Source organism: Oryx dammah, unplaced genomic scaffold (assembly GCF_014754425.2).
Source record: "Oryx dammah isolate SB20612 unplaced genomic scaffold, SCBI_Odam_1.1 HiC_scaffold_4, whole genome shotgun sequence".
In the NCBI taxonomy this organism is placed as follows: Eukaryota; Metazoa; Chordata; class Mammalia; order Artiodactyla; family Bovidae; genus Oryx; species Oryx dammah.
Window position 1 is genome coordinate 2216124 of NW_024070188.1, and position 19103 is coordinate 2235226.

At 41.2% G+C, this 19103-nt stretch overlaps 1 protein-coding gene and 1 long non-coding RNA gene across 4 annotated transcripts in view; one reads left to right on the forward strand and one right to left on the reverse strand.

The window, feature by feature from the left end:
- Window positions 1–16164, reverse strand: part of COL12A1 (collagen type XII alpha 1 chain) — a 120709-nt gene extending 104545 nt beyond the window's left edge. For 2 of the 3 annotated variants that reach the window (XM_040239045.1, XM_040239047.1), the window contains exons 1-7: window positions 15539–16164; window positions 8385–8501; window positions 6471–6614; window positions 5974–6033; window positions 3480–3743; window positions 3128–3292; window positions 1651–1824 (exon numbers count right to left, since the gene is read on the reverse strand). In XM_040239045.1, the coding sequence (XP_040094979.1) occupies window positions 1651–1824; window positions 3128–3292; window positions 3480–3743; window positions 5974–6033; window positions 6471–6614; window positions 8385–8501; window positions 15539–15611 (997 nt within the window). In that variant the 5' untranslated portion in view covers window positions 15612–16164. The remainder of the gene's footprint in view (window positions 1–1650; window positions 1825–3127; window positions 3293–3479; window positions 3744–5973; window positions 6034–6470; window positions 6615–8384; window positions 8502–15538) is intronic. The other variant, XM_040239048.1, reaches the window with a different exon arrangement.
- On the forward strand, window positions 14964–16392 carry LOC120862895. The gene is made up of 2 exons (XR_005720874.1): window positions 14964–15469; window positions 16163–16392. It is a non-coding gene; the product is annotated as an uncharacterized LOC120862895 (long non-coding RNA).
- The last annotated feature ends 2711 nt before the right edge of the window (window positions 16393–19103 follow it).

Genomic DNA, 19103 nt, shown 5'->3' on the forward strand with positions numbered 1-19103 from the left:
AGTTTAGAGCAAAGAAATCCTTGAAAAAATTAATAATAGGACGTCAGATGCCTAATTCATTTCTGGGACCAAAATTTTCCATTTTGGTTTTGGTATTACATTCATGGGCCCTGACCCTGGAGGAGGGCAGGACAACCCACTCCAGTATTCTTGCCTGGAGAATCCCATGGACATGAGGAGCCTGGAGGGCTATAGTCCATGGGGTCACAAAGAGTTGGACATAACTGAAGCGGCTTAGCACGCCTGCATGTCATGGCCTTTATTCAGGTACCAAAGGAGGAACTTGATAAACATTTGCCAAATCAATGGCTTACTCAATACTTTAGAAATAATCTTTTCCCTTTTCATAAAACTTTAAACATAATAATATAATATTTTAAAGATACTTTATAATATGCCAAGAAAGATAAGTCGGCTGTTCTTAAATGACAGGTTCTTATAATTTTAAATAATTGTATTTCCACTTCATCAAAGGTTTAGAAGAAAAAAGCTCAGCTATGTTCAGAATGCCACCAAACAGAGGTGAGACCACGGTGTGCAACATGCAGATTGATGAGCAAATACTGATCATCTAAAAATGTTGTGTCCTTAGTCGATGTAGAACATAGTCATGTACTTAGCTAATAACAAAGTATCTCAAGCTATTTCAGACCAAATCTTTGAAGTTTTGGATCTGTCAATGGAATCTATTTCCCAGAAGATATGGTTCTACGTTGCTGTAAGTCAGCCTGAGACACTGGATGATAAAACATGCACAAGGTTACTCACTGTCTTCTCTGAAAGGCTATCAGACACAGTCCATAAAAGTGATGCCTAAAGAAATGAGAAATAATGGGAGGACAGGAATGGACGCACCAACTGGCAGCCTAGGGGACAGAAGTCGCAGGCAATCGCCAGCAACAGAGAGGAGACCCCAAAGTTAAGACTGTGGACACCTGGGATGAAGCCCGTGTCCCCTGCCAGGGAGAGTGCGAACAGGGGCAGAACCAAAGTTGGCCTAACCTTGAACATGCACCCTAGTGAGGGTGAAAACTCAAATGTTTTAAAAGGCTGAGTAAGAGAAGATGACCAGGGGAAGGTCAGACGGGGGTGGATTTTGTAACAGTACCGAGCAAAAAATCAGACATTAGGCAGTAAAACAAAGAAAGAGATTCAGAGCCCATGAGGTAATAAGAAGGAGTTCTGAAACTGAATTACAGCCCATGAACACTGCCAAAATGCTTGGGGTTTGGAGATGAAAGATTCTACATGATTGAAGATGGAGTTATTTAGAACTTATCTTTAAGCAGTTGTCAATTCTCAGGCTGAGAGGAGAACAATCATGGAAACTGTGATTTTTTTTAACGCCCCAAGGGATGTTTACGAAATGTTTTTTTCTCTCTCTCATGTATTTAAAAGCAATTACTGATAAATGGGAACATTTCGCAAAAGTGGGAGGATCAAACTGACTGCTCTTTGAAATATTCTTAAGAGCTTTGAAAACACTACACAGTTTATGGTGACAGAAAACTCTTTGCCACTGAACAGAAACAGCGCTGTGATGAGTTTAAGTTGCAGAGTACTAAGCTAAATGTCCCCGTCTGTAAAACCATAAATGTTCTCAAACAATGGAAAAGGTGAACGCACGGGAGCGCCCAGCAATTCACTCACCTTCTTCTCCACTGACCAGTTCACCGAGCTGTTCATCCACACCTGAGCACACCTGGGAGATAATCTCATTCTGAATATCCACAATCGCATCGAAGTTGGCCACGTTGAAAACATGATTGAGTGAAGGTGTGGAGGCAATTTGTTTGAGTTCTTTTGCATCTGCAGCTTTAATGCCTTTAAAAAAGAAGGGACATGGATAACCAATGGGGACCTCCTGTATGGTACATGGAACTCTGCTCAATGTTATATGGCAGCCTGGATGGAAGGGGAGTTTGGGGGAGAATGGCTACACGTAAGTGTATGGTTGAATCCCTTTACTATTCACCTGAAACTATCACAACATTGTTAATCAGCAATACCCCAATTCAAAATAAAGTTTAAAAAATGGGAGTAGGATATTTGAAGGGGCTTCCCTTCAAAAGTGGCTCAAACATTAAAGAATCCACCTGCAATGCAGGAGACGCAGGTTCGATCCTGGGTCGGGAAGGTCCCCTGGAGAAGGGAATGACAACCCTCTGCAGTATTCTTGCTCACAGAATCCCGTGGTCAGAGGAGCCTGGTGGGCTGCAGTCCACTGAGTCACAAAGAGTAGGGCCCGACTGGGCCACTAACACACACACACACAGGGTCTTTGAAAAGGGAAACGGGTCACATCAAGGAAGCTCTTTGCTTTCTTAGTCTTTCCCAAGTGAAGACGTTTTCAAATCCTTATTCAGTCATAAACTGAATTGCTTTGTTTCCTAACGAATGTGCAACTGTTGAAAGGACAAAAACGGTTGAATGACATTTTCTCATTTCCCATAATGTGGCCACAGAGGCAACTGAGTGGTTGGTAGAACAGAGTAGGCTCTCATGCCAACCACGCCATCATTTGTCCCTGCTGCCATCTGTGTAGATAATACTTTTTTCTTCCAGAGTCCTGAATGAGCTGGAGCTCCCTGAATTCTTCAAGTGTTACATAATAGAGGAAACACATATAAAACACTTAATGATAATACAAGGAGTACCTTTATGAGAACCACTGGCCCAGAATTCTTTGAAAAGCAGAGGGTTGACAAGGAATGTGAATATTGCCTTACTTAATACATATGCAGCTCTAATGCCTTTTTTAGAAAGGGGGGACATGGGGACCTCCTGTATGGAACATGGAGCTCTGCTCGATTATATGGCAGACTGGATGGAAGGGAAATTTGCAGGAGAATGGATACATGTACATGTATGGCTGAATCCCTTTACTATTCACCTGAAACTACACCAATAAAAAAGTTTTTTTAAAAAAGGGAGGAGCTACATGAAAGAAATAGACAAGCAAAATTTTACTCCAAAATGATTTGGAGTAACACCACACTATAAGGTGCAGCAAACCTTGCTTTCCTTCCTTGAGGAAGGATCCTTTTGGGGGAATCAAGCCTTCATCTTCTGAGCATGAAGTAGTAAAGTGGTTCTAAAGGAAAACACTTCACCAAACGTCACCTACCCAAAGAGAAAACTTCAACCCCAATATTTCGAAGCTCTCTTGCTGGAATTTCCACTTCATCCTGGGATTTGCCATCTGTAATAATAATCGCCACTTTGGGAAAGCCAACTCTTGCCCCAGCAGATTCTGTGAAGGTATTTTTAATTAAGTAATCAATGGCTTCCCCTGAAATGAAAAAGAGATACGTCCAGTCACTCCGCACTATACAATTTTACTAAAATCAAAAACTAAAAGATTACTTTCAAAATTATTTAACATATGATCATTTGTGCAACCCATCATTCCTTTCCCCAAACAGACACTTCATTTACCTTAAACAATACCAAAATTTGTTAAAAAAAAAAAAAAATACCTGTCATTGTGTTGCCACCTTTGTATGGGATTTTTTTAATTGCAGCAAGCAGCTCTTCCTGTTGGTAGTACTGATTTAAGTTAAATTCCGTCCTGGTGTCAGAGCTGTACTGAACAACTCCAACCCTTGTCTTCTCCTCCCCAATGTCAAAAGCAGACACGAGAGCAGCAATGAAGTCTAAGATGTACTTGAAATTGTTTCTTCCCACACTCCATGAGCCATCCACAAGGAAAACTAAATCGGTCCAGGCACTGACAGAACATTCTGAAATATATGTGATACGTTTTTTAAATGACACACTATTAAATCTATCTAGCATTAAGGAATACAAACTAACATTGCAAAAATGTTGGCTCCTAAAATCATTTTGTTCTTTAGAACATTTCATATCGTTCTTCCCCCACAAGTGACATGCACAAAAGAACACAAAATTTTATTGGCACACATTTTCGGGCAGGTTCCCAGATGGCGCTAGTGGTAAAGAACCCGCCTGCCAAGGCAGGAGACATAAGAGGCATAGGTTCAAGCCCTGGGTTGGGAAGATCCCCTGGAAGAGGGCATGGCAACCCACTTCAGTGTTCTTGCCTGGTCTGGCAGGCTACAGTCCCTTGGGTCACAGAGAGTCAGACACTACTGAAGCAACTTAACACACGCACACAGAAGTATTTTTAGTACCTTCATGAAGATGCATTTCTGCAACTATGTCTTTAAATTGTCATAGAAGACAGTGTACAAGACAAGATGAAAAGATATATGACTGATTCTCCAAGAGCCTGTGACCCAAGCATTTGTGCTATTGACTTATCAATTTTTGTAACTATATCCTCACTCTTTTCTCCAAGTAAAAATTATATAAAATATCTAGGAGACATACAAAAGAAATATAAGCAAAGTGTTTTCATTCTGGGTACTTTTAGATCAACAAATACAAAACAGGAACTTCCCAGGTAGTCCAATGGCTAAGACTCTGCATTACCAGTGCAGGGGCCTGGGTTCCATCTCTGACCAGGGACTAGATCACACATGCCACAAACTAAGATCTGGTGCAGTCAAATAAATATTTTTTAAAATTACAGAACAACTGCTGTGCCATTTAAGCAAATGCAATAGAGCTGAAGAAAAAAGCAAATCTTTTAACATTCTCCTGCACTTTACAATGTAATGGTCTAAAGTTGGCAGCTGGTTAGTCCAGAGGGTTAATGAAATCTTAACAGAAGTAACAACTATCATAAATATAATGCAAAATACTCATAATATCTTGTCCTAATCATCAATGTATTTAAATTTCACAACTAAATCTACTTTCACTAAAGAAAAGGCAGGGAAAATATTTTAATTCAAAAGTAAAAACACATGTGGTATCTTTAAATCCCCAAAAATACAACAACTGGTGTTTGTAATCAAACATATTTTTTCTTCTCTCTGTGGTCAGCTGATGAGTAGGAAACAGGTTCATAAGGCAAAGCTGAGTGAATTTTCTGAAGGCATTTTTGTCCCTGCAGTCAGCTGGTGGATAATAAGAGAAGTATTTGGCTCAGAAAAGAAGGAAAGGGTCCTGGAAAAATTTGCAAGCCAGTACAAGTTGCCTGCCTAAATAATTTTTGCATACTATTTAATGGGCCAACATAAGTCTATTGAAAGTCAATGTTTGGAATAATACTTTGCTTTAGAATAAATATTAATGATTCAGGGAAAATATTTGCATTGTAACTGCATGCTATAAACTTCACTTCAGATTATTAGACATTAGAAAGAATTATAAACAGTGATCTGGAGGGGAAAATTCCAGATAAAGGGAACTTTGTGTTCACAATATTTTTATTGTTCTCCTGAGTCATAAATCCCATTTATAAGGTGGCAAAATTAGAAGTCCAACCACTTAAGGCTTCATCCCAGTAAGTCAAAGCAGTGTAGGACAAAAAGGGCCTAGAAACCACAAAACCAGACCATAAAATTGCTTTCATTTGATTACAAATGCATCAATTCATCAGAGACATCCTACAGAGACTCTAGAAATGTTTACAGTCACACCAAGTAAGCCCATGTAAACACCCTAGAGATGACCAGAATATATAGAGCGATTTTCATGGAAATGGAATTGCTAAAGACACCACGAGGACATCTCCCTTGTGGTCCAGCCTTCTATTTCCCACGTGTCCCTAAGCTACCATCTGTTTCTACAATTTAAGTCCAGTGATGAGTTTTGTTTTTCACCTACTGCCAGAATACTGCAGGGAAACCTGAACATACACAAATTTAATACACCCCCAGTAAAAAGGATATTGAGTACCTAGAATGGTTAGAAAGTAACGTAGGTGTTATAAGCACTTAGGCATACATTACTATTACACTGCCTCTACTTGTGGATAAACCTTATAGAAATTAATATAGGAGTGAGATCAAACTATGGATCCAATTGGAACATCTCCTTTATATATTACATTTATAACTTACTTCTGCAAAACCACATACAAACATTAAGGAAAATGCTTACTTTGCATCTCTGTTTTTCCGGGTTTCTTCTCCCCTGGCTTTGTCGGGCCACCTGTTTGAACTGAGTCAAAACTTGATTATTACAAGGGGAAATGAACCCATACAAATACTTCCTAAGAAGAAAATAAGTATTTTGTCTTCCACCATTGTCTTTCCGGTGAATTCCCAGCTTGTCAGAGAATACGGCCAAATAAGCATTCCCTTGCAAATAAATTATTTTCAGCGAGGCTTTAGATATATTTCAGAAAAAGATATTAACTCTGTAGCTTGGCAAAGTCTAATGCTTTTTAATAGTTTTCATTCATAACATTCCTGCTGCTTGCAGAGTCCAAGCTTATAAATGTGAGTAAATTATTCACATCTACTAATAACTAGGATCAGAGCAAGAATATTTAGTGCTGATGTAAATTAACTCTGCATAATAACAAATTAAATTTGAAAGTTGGAGAAACCTTCTGCAAAATATAAGGTATAAAAGTACTTTATATGTGTGCTTACTTGTTAATTGGCCTATAACTGGTACACTTTCTTCTACTTCATCATATGAAGTGATTGTCACCACATACTCTATTTCAGGTATAAGCTCTGTTAATAAAGTTTCAGTGGTACTAGCTGAAAGGGTAAATTCTTTAGTGGGCCCATCTGGAAATATAGAAAGGAAAATATCAATGCAACAAAACTTTTTTCACATATAACATAATACAATATAATGTAATTCCCAGATATACTCAAACCTGAAAATTCAAAATACACATTTTTCTCAGAATACCCAAGCATTATTTTTTTTACTGTCCTCCAAAACTAACACTTTGAACTCTAGAAATTCAATAAATGAACTGGCATTGCCTTTACCTGTTACAATCATATTCCATATTTGTTTGAGGACTCAAGTATGCCTCTAGATTAAAGATATAACAGAATATCGAAAACAATCTTTCATGGTGTTTGAATACTAATGGTAGATAACAAAATTTTTATAAGTGAAATATAAAGCAGAAAATAATTTAATTTTAAATTATGTATCGGAGAGTACCAAAAGAAAATGAAGGGCTAAAAATCAACTCAAAGACAACAAACCCCACTGGCTAGAATGAATGTCTACTGGGAAACAGCATTCACTTTTATAGGAGAGGTGTATCCTCCATATTTCAGTGAGGGGTGAGGCATACTCTAAAGGGTAACCATGGTCCTCTGATCTGACTTAACTATCAAATATTTCAAAGTACAGTGTACTGAGCATTTCCTTACATGCTGACAATTATGTATTTCCTTTTAGATTACGTTAATGCTCAATTCAACAGGAAACAGTAGTTGTTAGAGACTAATGACTTTTCAAATTCTTAACCATATTAATTTTCATCAAAACATAATCAAGAAAAGCAACAAGTATGACAGAACCCTGAGAAATGCTCCAGGTTAATATGTGGAGCATTGCAGAACCAACCAGGGCCCACCATGGGAAAATAAGACCCCAGGGCTCTGCGGGTATGGATGGTCCCATGTTCGTTTCTACAGTCAGTCATTTCCAACACCTGGAAACCAGATGAACTCTTTTTCAACTGCTTTTTGGCTTTGGAATCAATGAAACAGTTAACTGCAAATATATTTGGGAAGAGAAGATTCAAGGAAGAAAAAGTAAACGCCTGATCCCTCTTTAAGCTCTTGGATCATATTGAAAACAGATAACAGTTTCTCAATCCCCTGATAAATCAGCATTTAAAATCACTGGCATTTTTAAAGGCCATAAGTATGCAAACACAGCTCTGGTGATGTTATGTTGACATTATCTATCTCTTCTATCAGCCAATCAAGACCCCTGCCTACCACTTGGCCAGTGCTCATAAAAATGGTTTTATTCCCATTCCATGTTAGAAATAAAAGTTGGTCAAGAGAGATTGGTTCTCCCTACTCAAAACAACATCAAGGATACTGACTCTTAGCCTTAGGATACAGAATTTACCCAGTAAATCCTTGTCTTCCATCATGGCAGCTCACCACGATCCCAGAAGACTGTGTCCTGAGCACTGAAGTACGCAGGACACTGGGCAAAGTGTAACACCTCACTTCATTACTTGTCACTTGAAGTGTTGGACAGATTAAGTGATTCAAGAAGAATGTCAAGCAGTGATCATTCTATTTTATAAAATCAAAGATTACCAGCAATATTCTGATCAGGGGATAAAGTCTAACAGCTTTACACAGCAAATAATAAAGCTAACACTATAAAAATATAATAGTGGGTTCTGAGCTGGAAATCTGGAGACCTGAGTCCACCAAATATCTTGTGACATTAGGTAAACCCCTCTGGTTTTCTAAATCTTGCCTTCCTCATAATGAAGCAGAAGGTGGGGGAAGGATCAGATTATATCATCTTGGATGTCTGTCCGAAAATCCCAACATCCCAAAACTTACCCGTTGTAGGGTCCACTGTTATTTTGAAACCCACAATTGGATCAGGTGGTATTGCCCATGACATATGAACAGTATTTTCATCTATAATTTTAAAATTCAAGTCTGAAGGAGGTTCAACTGCAAAAAGAGAGAGTTGGTATATTACATTTTCCAATGTCACAAAATGGTCAATTTAATTAATAAAGAATTGTGTTGAGCAAAGCTTGCTAAAATTGTCTTTGCATAAATTTGTTTCCAACAAATATAAAAGATATCTTGTTGGACAAGAATAAAATTAAAAGCTGACACGGTATGACAAAACATCAGAGAGTATACATATTACAGAAGACAGCACAAAACGCTTTGGATTCTTGAGTTGCTAGGTCATCCAAGAATGGCCAGCAAAATCAAGCATAATAGAAACAAATTTGGATACAAGTACATACAGGTACAATGAAATCACATATAATAACCACATATGCAAACAATTCACATAACAATTAAGGAAATTTCAATACATGCTGAGTGCATTTTGAATAAGCATGCCAAATCACAACCTGCTCACAACCACAGAAGTTAAGTTAGAACACTGACGAAATACTTTTTTTTTTCATAATATGGAAAGAATCAATGATATTTTGGTTCATTCTCTGCATCATTGCCTTGTTATTAATTTTTGTTTGATAATTCTCATTCTGTGGCAGAGATGAGAAATGCATTTTAATAAAAAGGAAGAAACACTGTTGGGAAATTTAGCACTGTTGCGTTTCACAAGGAAATATACATTTAAATGTATATTTGTATTCAAATAGACCAATGCTCAAAAATAGTCATAAGGGATGTCAATCATTTATAAATATATAAGAATGATATACAGGTGTTTATAAAATTAATATTCTGCCTGTTTACACCAGTTTTCTGTATGTTTGCAAGGTGTAAACCAACACTTATTTTCCTTTGCAGCAGGTATATTCCATACTAGAAGTGGCATTTTAAGTTAAAATGCCAGTATGGTCCTTTTACAAAAACAATGGTTAATTATGAAAAGACAACATCAATGTATATTTATGGACATTTATTTACAGAACTTAAAGAAACTAGTAAAGCAATCTGAAGACATGACCGTATAAATCTTGGAGAAGTCAATGACAGGAATAATTGAAAAGTACAGAAAGCAACAGTTTACATACAAAACTGTTCAGCATCATGCACGTGTCAATGAAATGTTGGCTGGTTTTTAGTCTCCCACAGTGAACAAAAGCCTCCATGTACAGTAGTCATTACACAAAGACGGTCCAGAAGTATTTTATAATGATATTCTCCCTGCAGGGTTCATGCCTCACCATGTAGCATTGTGCTGACTCACTGTCAGTGCATGGGCGATGCATCAAAATGATTACTCTCAAGCAGGTCAACACAATAAAATGACTTTCTGCCATATTCTTCTGCGTTTTAAGAGTGAACGTATTCCTTGTGAGTCAGAATTTTCTGTTTTGAGAGATTACAATCTCCTTTTAGGTTTTCCTAAAAGTCAATTGAACTGTAGTAGTAGCTTGGAGACATGAGTCATAGAATTTAACTGGGGTTAGGGATTTATGTAATATTAATAGCACATTTTAATGGAAATTATACAAATTAAGCAAACATTTGCTTTAAGGAACTGCTGTTTCCAACTGTAGGAGATGGCTTTTTATTTCTACTGTATACACTAGTAATGGAATGGATGTTATTTTCCTACTATCCATACACAGGCAGTGAGATTAGACTATTAATCTACATGCATAGTTTAATTATTCAACATTCTGCTGTCTGTAACCGTATTGCGAGGTTTCCCGGTAGCCATCACTTAGTATAACAAGCATGCAACAGATGTTAATAGGACAATAGGTATTAAGAATATCATTATAAAATATTATTTCAGTAGCAATGGCTCAGGACAAATTTAATGCAAAGGCAGACGCAACTGGCCTGAGCATGCTTTTGAAAAATCAGTACATGGAAAAACAGTACCACCAACCTTGCAAGGAAATTGACCTGAAGCAGCAGACACTAGGTTAAAACTGCTGAAGGGCAGCAGCAGCCCACCTTGTTGATTTCCAAATGACCAGGATTCCAGAAAAACTGAAAAATTGACTGTTGGGAAAAGTCTTTAACAATTGGATTTTAAGGTGTTCACAGAAACTCAGATGTGGTACTTGGGGATCCAAAGTAATAAAGGACGGTTGACCAGCATGTGTACAACAGACAGCCCTTTGCACTTTTCTTCTTGCCACTTTTACCACTTGCAAAATCTTTTAGGCTTGCCATTCTATGTACTTTGTTTGTTTGTTTTTTCATGAAAAAAACATAATAAAGCAGGTGTGAGTGTGGACCCCTGTTGACTTGAATCAATGCAAAATATATTTTCATTAACTTCAAAAGTCTTCTATTTTATATAAAAGTAATTCACAACTGCCTTTGCATCATTATAAACAGTGAATGCAGATGCCAGAATAGTTATAATAAAACTATCTACATAGGGATTGTGATTGCGAACAGTCATAGTTGTGTAGAATATGAACGAGAATGAAGATAAATAGAAGTGTAATTATAAATGAATAAGGTAGCAATCAGGTATATTAATATATTCATAAAACTGAATACTGATAGTGAAGAAACTGAAGTTTTAAGTATTCATAACACTAACAGTTTAAGTTCATATTTATGAATAATGTTCTTTGTTATCAAAAGGCTATGCTATCAAAGCTACATTCTGATATATCTTTTTACATAAATTGGCAGGATTTAGGACTTTTTAGCCATGATAATAATAGCTAGCTTTTGCTGAGTGTCTTTTCTATGACAGGCAGAGTTGGTCACTTTATATATTGTCTCTCTCTCCTCTCATGACCACCCAGCAGAGTGGCCTTATTATCTGATTCACAGATGAATCAGTGAAATTCAGAAGGGTTAACACAGTAGCAAATAAGCAGCAAAACTTTGAGCCCCATAGTCTGACTCCAGAGCATACAGTTTTCTACCATACTGGCTTATTAGATAAGAAATATTTGCATGAAAGATTAACTTTAGGAACCAATATTGATATGAATTTGGCTATTAAAATATACATAAGTATTTTACTTACTCTTTGAAAAACCTTTATTTCATGCCCCATCAACAATAAATATGTGCTATTCAGACATCTCCAATTCAGATACAGATAAAGTCTGGTATATTAACTTTACAACTTGTTTAAGCACTTTTAAAACCAAAGTGTCTATCTTGATATATAGTTTTTACAAAACATTGTTATTCATTATGGCACTCAAAAGGAAGATATGTCCAAGAGTTTAACAACAGTGCAAGGATGGATGGACAGGTGGGAGGAGATTAGTTTAATAAGATTTGGTTACGTGTATGAAGTGTATGAAAGATAAGGAAAACCAAGAACAAACTGCTAAAATATCATCTTGATGAACCAGTAAGACCTTGAGTCTAATTTTTGTGATAGCAATACTGAGAAGGGTACTACCTTAATGGCAGAAACTTTTAGAAGCGAGCAAAGTGTAGTTTGACTATATTCAGTAGGCACTAATTTTTATTTTCTGTCCAAAGCTAGTATAAATTAAATGACCTTTGCCATGATATAGATATTTATTTCATTTGTGTTTATAAGATACCAAAAATAAGCAGTTGAAAAGTTCATGTTTCAGACAAGTAATAAATTATTCTGTGCAGATTACAAAATGCATTCGTTCATTAGACTGACTGGGTTGACCCATTGCCAAGCAGGAAACCAGCGCCATGGGTACAAACTAGCACAGCCCTCGACTAGAAGACCTGGGTCTTGCCTATGCCTTGCCCCCAGGCATCACGTTCGTTAACTGAGTCATTCAGCCTCTCTGGTCCTCATTTTCTCATTTGGAGAATGAGAAAACTAGAATAGATAATTATACATTCCCATCTAGTTTGAAATTTCTGTTGCAAGTTAGACACAGGATTATAGAAATATGCATTAACTTGCCTCTTAAACTTAGACACAAGATAATTAAAGCTTATAGCCTCTACTCAGTTATGAATTAAAAATATCCAATATTTCATTATATATTATGAACTACAAATCAGAGTTACTAAAATTACAACTGTTTTTCGTAAAACATACGATCACCTCAAATTTAGATTAATTAGAAAGGTGTCTAATTCTCAGGGAACACTGGCCATTGACCTTTAAATGTTAAGTGTTAAATTTTCTTTTTTTTTAATTTATTTATTGTTTATTTTACTCTACAATTCTGTATTGGTTTTGCCATACATTGACATGAATCCACCAAAATGGTAATTAATGTACAGTATGATATAGGAACCAAAAATAACTCACACATTTTAGATCTTACAGAGAGCTGGCCAAGTTATAAGGTTAATAAAGTCTATGCTGCAGCTAAAAGTTATTAAAAGAAAAAATCAAAAATAAATAAATAAAAGAAAAATCATTTCACTTTTTTTTTCTACAGGAGAAAATACTAACTATGAAAAATAAAGTTTCTTGTATAAGTACGTAGAATCAAATAACATGACAAAGGTGGTACTCCCTATATTTTAAAAAAAGGAGAAATGCAAAAAGTGAATGCCAAAATCTTTAAATTAAAGGTATGGAACTTTCCACACATAAAAAAAATTAAGTAGAAATTGACTGGAAAATAGTATGAAGACAACAGTACAAGTTGGAAAGGGAAAGAAAAGTTACAATGGCTACTTTAGAATTGAGGTCAAAATGACATCTCAAGAAGCAGGGCTGCCAGTTGAAGTTTTGAAATGTATCAACAGAAATGATTCAGAGAACTTCTGTTTGCAGCCCATTGTCCCCAGAAACGCCTTGGCTACAAATTTTGTTAGCCCTTCCCAGCCTCCTGGGGCCACTTAGTTGGTAATTAACACTGGACCAGTCCTGTCCAGCACTGGAGCCACAAGCCACATGTGGCTATCAAGCACTTGAAATGTGGCCAGTCTGGATGAACTGCACTGCAAGTGTAAAATACACACCCAGTTTCAAAGACTAAATACAAAAAATGCAAACTATCTCACTAATAATTTTTATATTGATTACATGTTAAAATGGCAACACAGTGGATACATTAAGTGAACTATGTTGCAAAGACTAAGTTCTCCTGTTTCTTTTTTCCTTTTTTAATGTCACAGTCAGAATATTTTAAGTTGCATGTGTGGCTTGCATTTGTGGCTCACAATATATTTCTATTTGACAGTGCCAAACCAGAGAATGAGGTCCCCTTCAAATAAAAAATCTTATTAAAATATCGTTATTAAATGTTGACCTAAGCGGGTGAGAGAGAAAAAGAGAAACAGCTTAAGAAAGCAAAAGAAAGAGCTATACCATGTGGAAATAAATACAAACTTAAAAGATAAATTATGAGAAATACGGAAATAATCAGTAATGTAGATAGCAAAATGTTCTTTTCAACTGCACTTTGCTAACTATCTATTATTCAATTGAGAACTGATTTTTTTCCACTTATATCATTTCCAATCCAATGCTTGTCCTAAGAATTCACAACTCTCTCTGATTTTCAAATAACTATTTTCTTAATGAGCAATAAATAGGCCACTTTAGTGAATTATCTAAAAATATCTTGAGTGGGGCTTCCAGAAGTTCCTCCAGTGAAATTCCTTCCTAATAACGACATAGAAAAGAACATTAAAAGCACTCTCATCTGAATATTACTTCACAGAGGCCACTCTGAAAAGCCTCTACATTCATGAAGTATTCATCAGATAAGCAGAACCAGCAAGTTTCCCTTACTTTTATGAACATGCTGTACATTTTGAAGACTCTGCCTTTCCTAATCTTAATTTTTTGTACTTGCGGTCTTGAACCAGAGAATCGAACACAACAGAAAGTTTTTTGAAAATCTGAAGGGTCTTGAAACCCTTCTACTTCACCACAACCTCTAAATAAGCCTCACCCTCTGAACCCCACCCCCAACTTCGACACTGCCCCACCCAGAAATATTGCTTTTCTCCCTTAACTCCATCAGGAGCATTTCTTTACTGGAAAAAAGAGAGAGAGAGAGAGAGAGAGAGCGCATATTTTTAAGTTGTCTCTTACGGTAGTACCCCATTTACCTTGCAGAACAATAAATCTAGTGTGTTAGATCTCCCATGATAACAGGAGCCCCTACTGGGTTAACATCCAGAAAGGGCTTGTTCCACCAATCCTGACAAATGAAGGCATCAAATGCACACAACAGTAAGAATGAAATAAGGTTGAAAACCTAGCAAAAGTCCCTCATTTTCTAAGGGGTGGAGCCTATAGAGTTTTTCCAGACCCTTGGGCCCTGAGCCCATCTCTGAGGCTCAGAAGACTCAGCGCCCAGGGATGATGCTGAGAGAAGAAGGGTTGGGGGAGGTGATGCCGGGATTGCCAGGCTCCCACCAGCTCCCTGGGTTAAGAACCTCGGCCCAGACCCAACCTGTGCGCGAGGGGCTGGGTCTGGGCTTGGGCCAGGCGTCCCGGGGCGCAGCGAACCAAACAGGGACAGCAGCCACCCCACCCCCACCAACCCTGCCACTGCCAACACACCCCGGGTCCCGGATCGCTACCGACCACCCACTCCCGGGGCGATCTGGCTGCTCACGTGCCCGCACCGCCCGCCTCGCCCACCGGGCTCCCCACAAAACACACAGAGGCGCAGAGCCGGCGCTGTTGGAGTCTTTTATTTGGTGCTGTCACCGAGGCCGCGGCCCCGAGCCAGGGGCTCCCCCAGCCAGGCGCACGAGCGAGCGCGCCGGGCGCTCCGGGGCTCCTGGGTACCACCCTCGGGGCGTCCGGTCCGTGGAGCCGGGTGCAGCCGTCGCCCCCTCCCGGACGGCTGGTCCTCGCTCCGAAGGCGGCAGCGGCGGTGGCGGTGCGGACAGCACACCGCAGAGACAAGCGCAAGGAGAGCACACAGCACTGTGCGGAACAGAGGAAGCGGAAGACGGGAAAGAGCTGGGCCTGAGAGCTGGGAGGTGCACGAACCTCAGAGAAGGCGGCGTTTCTCAGCAGCAGAGAAACCCCGGGAGAAAACACACGAAGTGCAGGGGAAACAGATAGAGCAACAGTGGCAAGAAAGGTTCGCTTTTCTTCTTTCCTTTCTAGACTTCTACCTTGTCACGGGGAGAAGGAGGGAAAAGCCTTTTACCTTCCGCCTCGATGGAAGACAGGAGCAGGGCCGCGCCCAGGGCGGCGAGCGCTGGGGGAAGCCTGGTCCGCATGCTCCGCCTCGGGGCTCACAGCCACATGAAGGGATCTGCCGGAGGAAACAGTGACCGCATCAGAACCGGGTCCGGGCGGGCCTGGAACCAGGTTAGAACTGGAGCCTGGACCCGGGCCAGGACCCGACCCGCTCTGCCTTAATAACCACCGGGCCCAGCCGGGCAAAGAATGGGCCCTATTGTGGAGCAGTGGAAGAAGTCAAGTTCGTCTGCAGCAGTTCAATCAGGGCACTGAGAGAGAGTTGAAGTTTAAAGAGGGTCCTGTTTGCCTGGAGGCCGGACCTGCTTAGCATCCCCGGTGAAGGGCCTTACCAGGCCCCACATGACTTCATCCTGCCTGGGTGATGGCTAATTCAGAGATCATCTTATCCCTAAGTCAACTAAATGTCTCTTCCAGCTGGGGTTTTTATTTGGCCAGGTTTTTTTTTTTCCCTAGCTGCGGAACTCTTTAGCTAACTGTACTTTAGTGGTCTCAGGGTAATTTGGAAAAGTATAATAAACCTCTTTTACTCTCTTTTTTTCTTCATTTTGTTCTGCCTACAAATATGCAGCCCTTGAAGGTCTGAAATGGATTATACAGAAACATGTACAGCCCAAGAGAAACTTGACCCTCCTGCTAGCTGTGTTGTCTTCACATCTGATAAATCTTTCACTCAAGATGAGGAAAAAACAACTCTGAAATACATAATAAAAAGGGAAAGGCAATAGAAGGAACAAAGCACTCTTGTCTGTTTTCCCAAGATTTTTTAAATAAAATTCTCAGTAATAATTACTCTTCTCACTTAACTGTTCATTTATTCCAGAAGATTACAGGTTCACATGCTCCAGAGGAGAATATATCCTACTCTGATTTTTCCGGATTCTGTAATTAGGCTATTAATTCCTTCAAGACAAGGAAACTTATTCACCTTTTGTGGCAAGTAACACATAGTAAGTAGGTGCCTAATCCATGTTGGTAGAAGGAAATCTAAACTATTCTAAGGTCCAACTCAGGAACAAAAGCTACTAGCGATGAGTTTACAAGTGGGAGACTGCCAGAGGCAAACATAAAAAGAGAGTTGATTCTGAGACACATAAATTATTGTAAGGCAACAGACCAGGCCTCTTGAAAAACGAAGTCATGCTTGGGAACCCAAAAAGGAGCCAAAGGTTGAGCCCTCTTTGAGAAAAGAAACTGACAAGCTCCAACCGTGTCTTTCCAAATTATTGGCATGATGTATCAGGGCAGCTTTCCTGGGCCCGAGTGTAAATTGCATTTTAAATGTCTGATGAACAGGCTTGCCAGAGTGCCCGGAGCTCCTTTTTATAAGCCAAGATTAAAATTTTCCCGCTGCTCTGGAGATCCAAGGACTCTAGCAATTTCTTTCTTCCTACTTAACTGTTTGACATGTCTAACCCTCTTCTACATCAGTAAAAGGCAAGAGGTGAGACCGGTCCATTGTTCCCATCATTTGGCCTTAACTTCGCTATAATAATTTCCAACTCAGTTGGCAGACGTGCTCGAGAAAAGTTAAAGGCTGACAATCGACCCACCGACAAACTGTGTGCAGATTTTTTAAAACCGCTGAACTCGCTGTAAAAGTTGTGGCAAGGCTATCGTGGATCTAGAGCGCCACTTATCGGCTGTCTTAACTCAGCGGCACAATGGATCCTATCTCGTCGCGGTATCTGAACATAAAGTCAGTTCATCCAGCCAGCCAGGCATTACACCCATGTTTTAAAAAAAAAGAAGAAAGAAAGAAAAGAAAAGTTCTCTCTCCTTTCAGCCCAAACATTTATCTGATTGTTTAGCAACACTTCATTGAGCATTCTCAGACACAAAAAGTCTGAAATCGGCCGCCCCTACGTGGCAGCGGGGCCATTTCACATACTCATGAATGAAAACGAGTCGGGCGGGCGGGGGCGGGGGGCTGGAAACTTGGATTCATCTCCTTGGGCCAACTAGTTCCTTCCCCCTACTCCGCTGGAAGAGCCCAATTATTGCCAAGTTTAAAAAGGCAATTGCATCCCCACCCCCACCCCGAGGGGTCCCTCCAGATTTCCTGCGCGTCACCTACCGCCGACCTAACCCACTGAATCCTTGACATTAGTTACCCAAGGACCACCAAGTTTAGCGCCCATTTCCTTTCTTGCCCCATCCCTCCCCGGCGCGCCAGAACGCTTTAGAAGGCCACAGAATCCGGGTTGAGGAAAAGGGAAAGGGGTCCCCGGCAAGCCCCGCAAGGACCACCTGCGGCCCCTAAGGGTGCCTGATGCGGTGTACCTCTTCTGCTCCCTGGCTACACTCCCCGCTCCTTAAAACCCTCTGCGACTCCTACACTGTCGAGGATAGAGGATGGAAACTCGCGCAAAGGTTCCACGACCCTGAGGAGGGCCACCCCGTCTAGCCTGGGGGAGAAGCTGGGTAACGTCGGGCCAAAGCCAAGTCCCCGAGAGCTGAACTAACCCCCACCCACCCCCAACGGCGGGATGCTTTGAAACGCGGAGGAAGGAGCTAGAACACCAGCCCGGGAATCTGTCTCCAGATGCCAAACGCACCAGCGCAGCCTCGACGAAGGGTCGGCGGGCCCTCTAAAGAATTCCGCCCCGGGCGTCAGCTTTCCTGCGCGCCGGCAGCCGCGAGGCCAGCGGCTCCAGGACCCGCGCACCCCTTGTCAATTTCAACCACGCGTCTATAGACGAAACGCCTCCTCCAGCTGGAACAGTGAGGGGTGCTTTACTCACGCACAGCCGCCCGGCATCCTCTCTTGAGAAAAAAACTACGTTTCTTTCCCCCTTCATGTTACACATGAACCCCAAAAACATCTCCGAGTAGCCCAGGCGCACGTTCCAACGGCCCCCGCTCGGGCTCCTGAATGGCTCGGAGCCGAGCGAGGAAGGGGCTCGCAGCGAGTTTCCCCAGGTATCTTTGGAAGGGACGAGGCGAGGAGGGGAGGCTAGCAGCCAGACCGACCTGAGGCGGCGGTGACCGAGGTAGCGGCGGCGACAGAGGCTTCCCGGCGTCGCGGAAGCCGGCGCTCGGTGTGACCCCCCCGCGCACGCCCGGGCGGTCGGCGCTGCGCTCCGGGCGCACCTGGCGGCCGCGGAGAGGTGGAGCGGCCGCAGGGCCACCGGGGAGCCGGAGGCGGTGGAGCCCGGGCGGAGCGGCGAGCGCGGCCGGACAGGCGGAGGCGGCCCGGGACCGCAGCTGCCGGCGCGCGGACGCGTCTGGGTCGGCTCGCCGCGGTCGAGTGGGAAGAGGCTCCGCGCCGCGGGCTCCTTAATAGAGGGCTGTTCCCAGCTCTCAGTTTACTCGGTTACGAAACGCCTGAGAAGGTGGACGGCTGCCACGGGGTGATGTATGCTCCTCGGGCGGTGAAGGAGGTCTACTTTTGGGAACGTGTGCATACTTCGAGCATTCCTTCGGCGTGAGGTGGCGATCGCCGTAGTAGCAGTGCCCCGGAGGGGAGGGGAGAAGGGGAGGGGGCAGGGGCGAAGCGGAGGAAGCAGGGA